Source organism: Miscanthus floridulus, chromosome 8, assembly GCF_019320115.1.
Source record: "Miscanthus floridulus cultivar M001 chromosome 8, ASM1932011v1, whole genome shotgun sequence".
Taxonomy (NCBI): Eukaryota; Viridiplantae; Streptophyta; class Magnoliopsida; order Poales; family Poaceae; genus Miscanthus; species Miscanthus floridulus.
In genome coordinates this window covers 224,944,361-224,957,162 of record NC_089587.1, presented here as the reverse complement: position 1 = coordinate 224,957,162, position 12,802 = coordinate 224,944,361, and the positions used below count along the sequence as shown (strand labels likewise).

The following is a 12,802-nucleotide window of genomic DNA, read 5'->3' as shown; positions in this document are numbered from 1 at the left end:
TTCCAACTTATCATATAACGAAAGGAAATGCCGACACTTTTATATGCAGCTGTGTGGTACTGGTACATGTTTTAAACTCTTCTTTTTAGATTCTACTGTCTGGTACGTATTATATTTCTATACGTCATATTTCCAATTTATAATATATAACAAAAAGCAAATGTCCACACTTGTATATGTATGCAGCTGTTTGATGGTTCTAACATGCTACAATCCTTGGCGGCCAAATACAAATTCTGATGATACGGATCAAAATCTTCAATATCTAACCACAAGCAGAACACTTTAAAAGCAAACATTGAGAGTCATCCAGCACTGAGTGACCTGGGACACAAACATAATCTGTACAAAACTGCAATTCTTTTGGCTCAAGAACCTCGGACACACACACGATTAGTTTTTGCTGGGCATTGGCAAAACACACACATATTGCGTAACAACGCAAGTGCTGCAAAACACGCACTACAAATCTTAGATCCTTATTTTTACTTTGATGCTCAAAGCCCCATTCCCGCAACCTTCCCAGCCTTATTTCTTCACCCTGATCTCAATGCCCTGCACAATAAGACCTTTTTTCCAGTTGCCGCCTCTGGTCTCCATGAGACTGATGGACACCTCGCCATCTTCACCTTCTTCATTCTTGAACTCACCCATCTCCATCTCCTTACAGCCGTCAGCTCTTGTCTGAGGGTGCTGTACTTGCACTCCAGGAGGCACGCGACGGTTTCTTCTCCCTACCCTTGGTCTGAATAATCCAATTGGTCTGAATGATCGGTAATTCTGAGGCACCTCTTCCCCGTCCTCGCCCTCGTTGTCATATCCTAGGCAAACCTGACGAGTGGATTTGGTTGCCCCAATGCTAACTTCAGCCAACTGGAGTGGATAGTCTAGCCCATAGGATTCATCGGACATCTTGAACACCATGTAGGTGGCATAAGTGGTGTTTTGGGAGAGCATGTTGCAATGTATCTTGCCACGGATTTCCAACCAGCAAACGTCCAGGAGCTCTGCACCTTCGGGGAACCTGTCACAAACACGGCATTAGATTTTGCAATATACTCCTATATGAGTGTAAAATTCATATGACAAGGTACATGGAATAGTGTATTTGTTTATGTAAAGTGCCATTCATTCAGCATTAGTTTTCCTTGAGCGAATTGTGCTGTATCCATTCATGTTAGAGAATCAGAGTAAAAAAGGCCATGAATCTTTGCTCTTGAAAGGTAGGGAAAAAAACATTTGGTCATGCGCATGTGGAAAGCGGTATGCACAGGGGTACGATTCTGCTTTAGTACAAATTATTAACAGCAAACCTAAGAGTCTTAACACCATCAAGCTGCTTCGATTGCTCCCAAAACAATGTGATGTAAAAGAAATCGCCATTAGACATTTCCACGAACGCACAACTAGCCAACTATTGGCTTCTATCTAGACTAGCACTTAGTTCACATTGGCATCAGAGCTGACGAGCCGATAATAAATGGATAAAAGGAGGTTTTGATTTCACAGACCTGGAGTCGGTGAGAGGGATCCAGCGCCAGTACCGCGGCGTGTCGCCCCATATGATGCCCAGCTTCCTGGCGGACAGCATGTAGCACTTGGCGGCGGTGGCCCTGTCCAGCCACATGCTCTGCGCGGCACCACACAACACAACCGGGTGAGTGATCACATCAGTTGATGGATCGATCGAGAAGATAACCACCTCCACAGGGCGCAGACAGACAGACAGACAGAAGCGTGGGTCGAGGTCCCGTACCGTGAGGCCGTCGGCGAGGAGGACGGGTCTGGCGGAGTCGGAGAGGCGCATGAAGAGCTGCTTCTTGGTGGGCTGCGGGTCGGCGGGGAGCTCCCCGTCGGCGAGCTGGGGCAGGTCGCGCGGCAGGAGGCTGGACCAGACGGCGTCGGCGTCGGCCGCGGAGCGGAAGGCCGGCGAGACCAAGGCGGCGCGGCAGGCGTCCAGCGGCCCCGTCCGGGCCAGCGACGCCGACAGGAGGTCGTCCGGCAGGCGCGCGATCTCGCAGGTGGCGGGCGCCGTCGCCGTGGACTCCATCGTCGGTTCCCCCGCGCCTGTTCCGCTCTCGGTCGATTCGATACGCTTGCGGGATCTCTCCTCTTCCGCTCTCGATTGACTCGATGCGCTTGGGGAACGATCAACGATGTGGGGATGAACACAGGGCAAGGGCAGGACTAACTACAGCTAATGGAATGGAAGGCGGATTTTAATAGAGACTTTTCCCTGTGTGCCGTTATAAAAGATCGTAATCCCCTGTGTGCCCTTGAAAAAATTCAGCGGTCTTCAGCGCCACTACTCCAACTTTTTCGTGTCATCTATGCCACTTCCGTCAGTTTTGGCTTTAACGCCGTTAAACTGCAGGGGTGAAAAGACGAAAATGCCCTTAAGTTCAAATATGTTATTAATTTTTTTTGAGCATCTTAACGACTTCAAATGAAAAAACTCAAAACTAGAAAGTTGTAGATCTCGTCGAGATCTATAATTTTCATATAATTTTTTTTTCATTTAATTTCGCAAAAAAAATAATATGATTTTTCTAAGATATATTAATCATATCAAATCATTTTTTTTTACGAAATTAAATGAAAAAAAAATTATATGAAAATTATAGATCTCGACGAGATCTACAACTTTGTAGTTTTGAGTTTTTTCATTTGAAGTCGTTAAGATGCTCAAAAAAAATTAATAACATATTTGAACTTAAGGGCATTTTCGTCTTTTCACCCCTGCAGTTTAACGACGTCAGAGCCAAAACTGACGGAAGTGGCATAGATGACACGAAAAAGTTGGAGTAGTGGCGCTGAAGACCACTGAATTTTTTCAGGGGCACACAGAAGATTACGATCTTTTATAATGGCACACAGGGAAAAGTCTCATTTTAATAGGGTTGTAGGTAGGGGGTGAGGTGGAAGAGGCGCGGGGTCGGAGGACGCAGACAAACGCTTCGAGGCTAAGCTTTGGGCATGGCCAAGGAATTCGATTTGGCCCTCGCCTAGTTCGTGAAATTTTTTTTCAAAAAGTGTTACAGTATTCATTACATTGAATCTTACGATATGTAACATTAAATATAGGCGAAAAAAAACTAATTGCACAGTTTAGTTAGAAATCGTGAGACAAATGTTTTAAGTCTAATTAATCCATGATTGAACACTAATTGCCAAATAAAAACGAAAGTGCTACAGCAGCTCAAATTTTTAAAATTCGTGAACTAAACGCAGCCTTCATAGCACTATAGCAGGTTAGCAGAAGTCAGATTCGGATGGAAGTGGAAATATTGAGGTGATGACATGTGGCTCCCGAAGTCGGTGCTTGACGGTGCCCGCCGATCCGGGCTCATTTGCCGTTGGGAGGCAGGAAAGTGGCGGCCTCTGCCCGTCGCCGTCAGGACTCAGGATGCACGCGTGTTCGCCGACTCATCGCTGTACCGTGTACGTCGTGGATGGGCAAGCATTACCGAAAAGGCCCATTTTCCTTTCCCGCGCATCCACACGTCCGTTTTGCCGATCAAATCCCCCATTAGTTTCGGCTCACTTGTCGGCGGTCACCGAGTCACTGATCCACTGCCACCAGGAGCGGCGGCCGTAAAGCTGATGCTAATTAACTGTGCATACGCATGCTAATAAATTACTGCAGCAGTAGGAAATTGTTGAAAGAAAATGTGGAAAAAGAACATCACTGATAAATGTCTAATTGCAGAATGAATATCTTGTGGACCATATATTCGTTTTTTTTTGCTGCGAGACAAAGCATATATATGTATGTACACGAGAATAATGAAAACACCTTAGTTCTGGACTTCCAGTACAGTTCTTAACCTCGGAAATCATGTGATGAGCTAGCTTCACACTACACTGCACCACTGCGAATAATAAAAACTTTACAGAGTTGATTTCTCGATCCATTATTTACCCACACAAACAATGTTCTTCTCATCAAACCCCTTGTTTCTTGGGTCTAATCTCAATGCCCAGGACAACAAGACCACACTTAGAGTGGAACGTATCCATAAGGCTGATGGAAACCTCACCATCGTCGCCTTCACCGATGCGGAACTCACCTAGCTCCGCCTCCATCATCCCGCCACCACCTCTGTCTCGAGGAAAGTGTGTGTCTTCAGGAAGGTACTCTCGCATCACCCGCCAATATGAGTAGTTGTAGTCATCGATGAGACAAACGTGGCCCGTCGACTTGCTGCTCCCCCCGAGGCTACATGCCCAAGAGACATCTGTTAGCCCGTAGTACTCGATACCTAGCATGTACACAATGTAAGCAATGTATGTTGTGTGTTGCGAGAGCATCTTGCTATCGATGTTTCCACGTATTTCCAACCACTTAGCCTTCTGGAGTTGAGCCGCTTCCGCGAATCTGTCACAAACTAACCAAGGTTAAAAATATATGTCATTAAGAACTAGAGCAATAGATGCAAACAATTGTTTCCATAACGTGGCATCATTGAAGCTTCTTAAACTATTTTTGTGTGGATCTAAAATGTCCAAAATAATTGGCTAGAACAAACTCATGAACAGTATGATTCAATGACACCAACCAAACTACTCCATTGTTACTGAACAAAGTACACTAACATGTTCTTAGTTCACCAGCTAGCGCCACACATCATTTGACATACTTACTGGAGGAAGTACCATAACTATACTTGCTTCTACCCTAGAATAATGAGCGTATTTGATTAGAGAAAAGTCATACATAATAGGATTTGACCCGTAATTTCTCTTACAATATGTCGTTGTTTGCAAAGGAATCAATATCATTTCAGAAACACTTTGAATGCAAATATCTTTATACAATTTTTATGTACTGAAACTATATATCGATTTTCATTCTACAAGCTACATTGATCATTCCGGAACTGAAGGAGTAATAACTAAATGCTCACTAATGATATGCATAAAGTTTCAGATTTGGCAAGCTAACATATGACTGTGTGAGCGAGATAACCAACCTGAAGCCAGTGATAGGGATCCAGTGCCAATAGGTTGGATTATCACCCCATGCAATGCTCAACTTCCTCGCGGACAGCATGTAGCATATGCCACCGGTCTCCTTGTCAAGCCACAAGCTCTACACACACCACATGCATCAGTGTTGAGCTGATTGTCCCAGAATCATCTACCACATAAAACTAATAGATACAAGCAGAAGTGAAGTCCCATACCATGAGGCCATCGGCGAGGAGGACGGGGCCGTCCAAGAGCCGCAAGAACAACGCCTTCATGGACGTCAGCGGTTCAAAGACCTCCCCGTCAGCAAGCAATGGGAGATGACATGGGGCACGAAAGGCTGGCCAAATAGCCGGACGCTTGCGGGCGATCGACGTGGAGAGGAGGCCCTTTGGTCTAATCTCAATGCCCAGAGCAACAAGACCAATATTCACATATGGCAACTTCCTAAGGCTGATGGAAACCTCACCGTCTTCACCTTCCTCATTATGGAACTCACCCATCTCTGCTTCCATCCAACCATCATCTCTTTCTTTAGGAAACTTTTTTCTCGAATACACAAAAGATTTGCGCATCTTTGTATTAAAATTGGGAGACTTTGAGGCACCAAAAATGTTAACAAACCGTTCGTACCACCTATTATCCTCTACCTTGTACACAATATAAGCAGCTTATGTTGTGTGTTGGGAGAGCATCGTGCTATCAATCTTGCCACCTATTTCCAACCACCCGAAATGTCGGAGTTCAGCAGCTTCTGAGAATCTATCATAAATTAACACGGGACAAGATTTGCAATCAAGAACTAGCTGGATCAATTGGTTCTGATCCATGCATGAATATCGCATCAATCGAAGATTGTTCAAAAAAAATTTGTGCCGATCGATCGATCCAACATGTGAGGGAGATCATAGCAAACCTAGAACCGGTGACGGGGATCCAGCGCCAGTGGGCCGGAGTATCTCTATCAGTCCTATCACCCAAAGCGATGCTCAGCTTCCTTACGGACAACATGTAGCACACGGCACCGGCCTGTCTCCGCACATGCTCTGCACCCACCACACCACACCAGCAGCCGATCAACGAGTAGAGTGTATGTACTCCGTATATATATGCCAAAAATAGAAGCTCCGGCGGATCGGAGTTTCGTACGTACCGTGAGGCCATCGGCGTGGAGGACGGGGCCGTCGGAGAGTCGCATGAACAGCGCCTTCTGCGACGACGGTGGTGGTGAGAGCTCCACGTCAGCGAACGGCGGGAGGTCACGTGGCAGGAAGTAGGCCCAGAGCGCGTCGGTGTCGGACGCGGCGTGGAAGGCTTGGCAGATAGCGGCAGCGCGGTAGGCGGCCACAGGCCCGGCGCGGGAGAACGACGCCAACAGGAGATCCTCCGGCAGTCGCGTGATCTCGCTCTCGCAGCTGGCGGGGGCACCCGGTGCCGCCACCGTCGTCTCCATCGATCGAGTTTCTTCTGCTTTGGGTCGATTTCGGTTGGGGTACGGTGAGCGATGTGGGCAGCGTGGAATGGATTACACGGTGGGTTTATAGTTGGAACATTCGACATTCCTTCTGAGCTTTGCATTGGTCGGGACGTGGGAACTTGAATGGCCAATGCTCGGGACGTACCATGTGCGTGGGATGCCATCGATGCACGCGCGCGAGCCGCGTTGGAGAAAAAAAAAGGAATTCCATAGCTAGAATCCAAGGGGAAAAATATCCAGGTCATCTGGTCGTCTGGAGGAAGGGGATGTCCCTCGACTGTTCCTGGACAGGTAAGCAGTAAGCTTACCAGCACACTCACGTACTATGGCTAGAGATAAAAAAAATATATTGAGAACAGCTCACACACATAGCACAAGCCCAGCGCTGGCCAAAAGCTCTACTTCTGGATGTGGCAAACTGAACTAATTTGTTGTATTGCCTTTGGATAGAATATATATGTATCTCTACTAGGTACATAGTTGTTGGTGAGTACACCAACTACATACTACTGGAGTATAAGAGTACACCAACTACCTACTCCTAAGGTACAAGGGTACACCAACTACCTACTTCTAAGGTACTGAAAGCATCTAGGCTCCTAGATGGGTTTCGGTGATTAATGACAATACATGATTACTGTGACTAACGTGTGTTTTGTAGAAACAATTGAGTTAGGTCATGCTAATGGAGATCGATTGGGCAATCATGGTTGTCATGCCCCTACGATGGAAATCGTTTCGGTTTTCAAAGGATGGACGATGTCGATGCGGGACCCATGGGTTTCCCACGGAGAAGAGAGAAGAAGACCTAGTCCAACTAGAATTCCCTACATGTAATCTTACTAGAACTAGTTACACGTAATCCTACTAGGATCTCTACTTTGTAACTGACTAGGACTCCTGCCTCTCCTGGACTATATAAAGGAGGGTAGGGGTCCCTAGATCGGCACCGACACATAACCAACAGAACTAACAACCACAACATACCTCGCAACACAACAAGAGAGCGCATGGTGCAATATACTATCCACACCAGACTGGACGTAGGGCGCCGTGACTTTCCGGCGTGCCGAACTAGTATAAATCATTGTCTCCCTGCGTTTACCATCGAGTTCCTGCAAACGCCGATACCCCTCCGAACAAATCACCGTCCCGGGTACCTCGTGACGGGTTGCCGGTGGTAAAACATCGACAGCTGGCGCGCCAGGTAGGGGTTCTCGGCGCTTTGCGTTCGAGAGCTCGGTGGACCTCAAGATCAAGATTCGTCACGAAGACCTCATCGACAACTCGCCATCTTCAGCTTAAGCGTGTTCACAACAACGGAGGATGCCATGCAACCGCACGTTCCGTTGATCCAAGAAGAATCTACATGCAAGACTAATGGCATTAGACAAAGCACAGCGGCAAGGAAGCACCACGTGTGGACTTGAGCCCACTCGGAGCCGAGTCCGACTCCAACCCACGCACGCTCTCCATCGAGCATCGCTGGTTCCGAGTTGAACTCTACTCAAGCTGGTGCCGACTTCGACCACAACTCGGACAAACCATAACAAGACAGACCGCCACACCACCTCCGTCAACAGTTCAGCTCCATGCAGATTCTAATACAACTCGGACATGCCGAGTCTAGCTCCTACACAAACCGGCGACATGCAAGCAAGGAAGAATACCAGCTAATTACGGCTATGCAAGATGACGTCAACGACTAAACTTAGAAGCTACTAGAAGGCAGCTCAAGACATGCAAGCTACGGATCTATGCGGTGCATGTGTACCTGTACGATTGCGAGCAACAAGCAAATAAGGAAAGAGGCCTGCGTGTGTGTGTGTGTGTATATATATATATATATATATATATATATATATATATATATATATATATATATATATGTCTAAGACATGCAAGAAGCCACAGAGTCAGGCAAACCAAAGGAAGCAAAACAAGACCAGCAGACCACGATCCGATATTGATATAGGCACACAAAAATTGAGGCCTCACAAGAGATCGAACCCGTGACCAGCAGCACGGAGAAAACAGCAATCAAGGAGTCCGTTCGATTCAGCCAAACAGCTACGCTCCAAATTCAACAACTCCCCAACTATGTCAAGCCACCAGTCCGAGTTCTCAAAATTTGGTTCAAACACAACTCGGCTCATATCCGACTACCCGACAACACCAAAGTGTCAAGACGGAACTACCCGAACAATGTCAAGGTGTTCGACTACATCAGGTGACAGAAAGTTATCAAGTCTACTTACAACAACTCGGCTCCACTCAGCTCCATGCCGCACTAATCGACTACTCGGCTGCGGCGATCGACAATGCGGCCACAAACCAAGCTAAGTCACGTCTCATTTTTTATATATTTCAGATATTATTCATATATGTCTCTGGGAAGACACAAAAATCATCATGCGAGCAAACATAGTGCTCTAAAGTCAAATCATCATGCGAGCAAACATGGTGCTCAAGATACAAAAAATCATCATGTGAGCAAACATAGTGCTCTAGGTCTTCTCTTAACGGTCGCCGAATTCCTCAGGTAGAACACGCCTTAATCCGTGAAGCTTGTCTACTCACATGGACGGTCACGAACCGAGTGCCAGGCTCACATGGTCACGTCATGAACCTCTGAACCATACGCCAGAGATTCAAGTGCTTAAACGTAACAGGACACTACCTGAGGAATTTGCATGGCCTAGCAAGAGCAAGATGCAAAAAGTTTATATGCATTTCATAATGCCGGGGCCCACCCCTGATTGATTATTCAAATATGGGACATGCTCCCCACTTTATATCTGGAATGTCATTTACAACATATTTTTATGTTTAACATGCAGGAAAGCTACATCTGTACCATGAGATCAGGAAAAACATGCTCCTGAGAGCTACTTTACCAAGACAAATTCAGAAAGAACCCGGATTGATCTGAAAACAACCTGAATAAGGTACATACAAGTTCAGAAAGAACCTGGACGAAGTGCAAACAACCCCGAAGAGGTGCTGCAAGTACCAAGACAGATTCAGAAAGAACCCGGATCGATCAGAAAACAACCTCGAAGAAGTGCTGCAAGTACCAAGACAAATTTAGAAAGAACCCGGATTGATCAGAAAACAACCCGGATAAGGTACATACAAGTTCAGAAAGAACCTGGATGAAATGCAAACAACCTGGAAGAGGTACATCAAGAACCAGAGAAGTCTAGAAACGACCTGGATGAATAAAAACAACTCGGAAGAGCATCACGGCTTAGTCAAACACTAAACTCGGGGGCTCGGCATTCGCTTCAACTACGCCTGGGGGCTCGAATTCAAGGATGAAAGACCAAGAACGCAAGTACTCAAGACTACAACAAAGACAACACATCAAGACCCTTCATCTGATTTCTATTCTAAAGAAAAGTACTCGGAGAAGGCTCAGGGGCTGCGGGATACATAACCCTAGAAATTTTTGAAGACAAGAATCTGGACCCTCCAACTTTTGCAAGCAAAAGCAAGAGGCTCGGGGGCTACACTTAGTGAGTGCAATTTTTACGAAAAATTGCACCCACAGAAAAAGAACTCGGAGCAACCAAGAAGACTAAAGGGACCCTCTGGCTTCTTGTCCCAACAAGCAAGAGGCTCGGGGGCTACACTCACTGAGTGCACTTTTTTAGAAAAAAAGTGCACATAAGTCATGACGAACCAACCAAAAGAAGACCATCTCAAGGTTTCACTTCAGAAGAACCTGGAACGGATTTACAACAACTCAACGAAGGCCAAGAAGAACAAGAAGGCTTCCGAAGCTCATCCATGAGATGCTCGGGGGCTTGTCGATGCGGGACCCATAGGGTTTCCCATGGAGAAGAGAGAAGAAGACCTAGTCCAACTAAAATTCCCTATATGTAATCCTACTAGAACTAGTTACATGTAATCCTATTAGGATCTCTACTTTGTAACCGACTAGGACTCCCGCCTCTTTTGGACTATATAAAGGAGGGTAGGGGTCCCTAGATCGGCACCGACACATAACCAACAGAACTCACAACCACAACATACCTCGCAACACAACAAGAGAGCGCAGGGCGCAATATACTATCCACACCAGACTGGACGTAGGGCGCCGTGACTTTTCGGCGTGCCGAACCAGTATAAATCATTGTCTCCCTACGTTTACCATCGAGTTCCTGCAAACGCCGATACCCCTCCGAACAAATCACCATCCTAGGTACCCCGTGATGGGTTGCTGGTGGTAAAACATCGACAGACGACAAGGTTAAGGATGGACTAGTTCTAAGTGTCGATTGGAGTTGGAGAGACACTTAGAGTAGTTTAGAACTTTGTTTTTCCTTTGGCCGTACTATTAAGGGGGGTATGAACGGGTAGCTTGACCTAGGTGAGACTAGTGAGTTAGGTGTGGTGCACACTTGTTAAAACTAGCACTAGGTAGCTCCAAAACAGCCCTATGATCCAATGGAGCAAACTTCATTCATATATGTTCAAGAGTTAAAAGTGAATGGAGGGTCAAATACTGACCGGACGCTGCCTCTGGTGTGACCGGACGCTAGCTCAGAGTTCGGTCAGTTCATTTGGCAAGGTGAAAGTGTCTAGAAGTGATCGAACGCTGCGAGGTCATGTCACCGGACACTGAGGGCCAGCGTCTGGTCACACTGTAAACACTAGAGTTTGGGGTATACTGACCGGAGCGTCCGATCAACATGACTGGAGTGTCCGATCACCCCACAGAGGCACATAACGGTTCGTTTTTCAGCCGGTGTTATAAATACAACCTCTGCTCGTGTGTGGGGATACTTTTGCTCATTCCAACAGCTGAGAAACACCTTAGAGAGTGCCAAGAAGAGCAAGGTCCTAGTGAGGTGATTGAGATTTGAGAATCCCAAAGAGAGCCCTCATTAGTAAAGATCAAGAGTAGCAAAGTGTGCATCCACCTTCTCATTAGGCTTGTCGTGGTCAAGTGAGAGTTTGTGCTTGTTACTCTTGGTGATCGCCATCACCTAGATGGCTTGGTGGTGATTGGGAGTTCGGTGATCACCCGGCGGAGCTTGTGGGTGACCCAACTCAAGTTGTGAGCGGTTGTGGGTGATTCACCGCGACGGAGTGTTGAAGAATCAACCTGTAGAGAGCACTTGATCCTTGCACGGATCAAGGGGGAGCTACACCCTTGCGCGGGTGCTCCAACGAGGACTAGTGGGGAGTGGCGACTCTCCGATACCTCGGCAAAACATCGCCACGTTCCTTCCTCTCTATTTACTTTGAGCAATTTATTTCATGTCTTTACATTCTTAGAATTGTCATGCTAGAGTAGGATTGGAACTTAGGTTGCAAGTCTTTTGTGCGGTAGAACAATTAGGAACACTTTCTAGGCACAAGGGGTTAATTGGACTAACCATAGGATTTAATTATTACAAAGAAATTTAGAATTAGCCCAATTCACCCCCCTCTTGGGCATCTTGATCCTTTCAGCGCCGATGATCCCTGATCCCTTCACGCCCCTCCTTCAGACTGTGGAGGGTAGCGAGATGGTCCTTGATTTTCTTCTTAACACTGGCAAGGGGGCGGTGACGTCATCCTTGACATAAAACCAATGCGAATGCTACCCCTGGTTGGAGGTTGACAGACACATCAACGGGTATTCGTTCACTCGGTTGTTGTGGAGATGAATGCCGGCGCATCCCATCGGCACGCTCAGCTCTTGCTTCCCGACCCGCTTCTTCAAAAGGTTGATGGTGAAGAGATACCGCCATAGGTCAAAGTGGGGACTAATCCCCAGGAACCCCTCACACAGGGCGATGAACGTCGTAATGTGCTGGACCCCATTGGGAGTAAGGTGCTGCAACTCCACCTTGTTGTAGTCCAACAGCCCACGAAGGAACTTGTGGGCAAGTATGGTGAATCCTCGCTCATGGAAGTGAGTGAAGGACACGACATACCCTTCAGGCGACGATAGCTCGTCCTCATTACCGGGCAGCCGCCACTCCTCGACGGCGGTCAGCGGGCAAAGGAGGCCACGACGAATGAGGCCCTCTAGGTGCTGATGGGTGATGTTAGATCTACACCATGGCTCCATTGAACGATTGGGAGGGGGTGGATGAGAGCTTAACAGTGGCTGTGATGCGGATACGAGCTTGACAGTGGCTGTGATACGAGTGCGGGAGGATCAGGCGATTGGTGGCGGAGGTTGAAGATGCAAAGGCGAGGAGGCAAAGTACGGAACCCTGGGGACGAACCCCTTGGTTTTATAGGGGCAACAGATGTGAGAAGAGCAACCACCTGCCTTGGTCTTTGAGCCTACCACGATACGCTACCACGTCACGTCACGGGATATGCGCCTGCGATCCCTATCCTTTCCCACCA

The 12,802-nt window shown here is 47.1% G+C and overlaps 1 protein-coding gene and 1 pseudogene across 1 annotated transcript; both read right to left on the bottom strand.

The window, feature by feature from the left end:
* Nucleotides 1-298: 298 nt before the first annotated feature.
* On the bottom strand, nt 299-2,220 carry LOC136475174 (putative F-box protein PP2-B12). The gene is made up of 3 exons (XM_066472729.1): nt 1,757-2,220; nt 1,512-1,630; nt 299-1,024 (listed from the first exon to the last, which is right to left on the bottom strand). Exons 1-3 carry the CDS (start codon nt 2,048-2,050, stop codon nt 529-531), a joined length of 909 nt encoding a protein of 302 aa, XP_066328826.1. The 5' UTR covers nt 2,051-2,220; the 3' UTR covers nt 299-528.
* Nucleotides 2,221-3,945: 1,725 nt separating this feature from the next.
* LOC136475173 (uncharacterized) lies at nt 3,946-6,424 on the bottom strand (annotated as a pseudogene).
* Between the last annotated feature and the right edge of the window lie 6,378 nt (nt 6,425-12,802).

Coding starts and splice junctions, on each gene's coding strand:
- LOC136475174 (XM_066472729.1), bottom strand. CDS start 2,050: ATGGAGTCCACGGCGACGGCGCCCGCCACCTGCGAGATCGCGCGCCTG. Junction 1,631..1,756: donor TCCTCGCCGACGGCCTCACG/GTACGGGACCTC, acceptor GGTGCCGCGCAG/AGCATGTGGCTGGACAGGGC. Junction 1,025..1,511: donor ATCCCTCTCACCGACTCCAG/GTCTGTGAAATC, acceptor TGTTTGTGACAG/GTTCCCCGAAGGTGCAGAGC.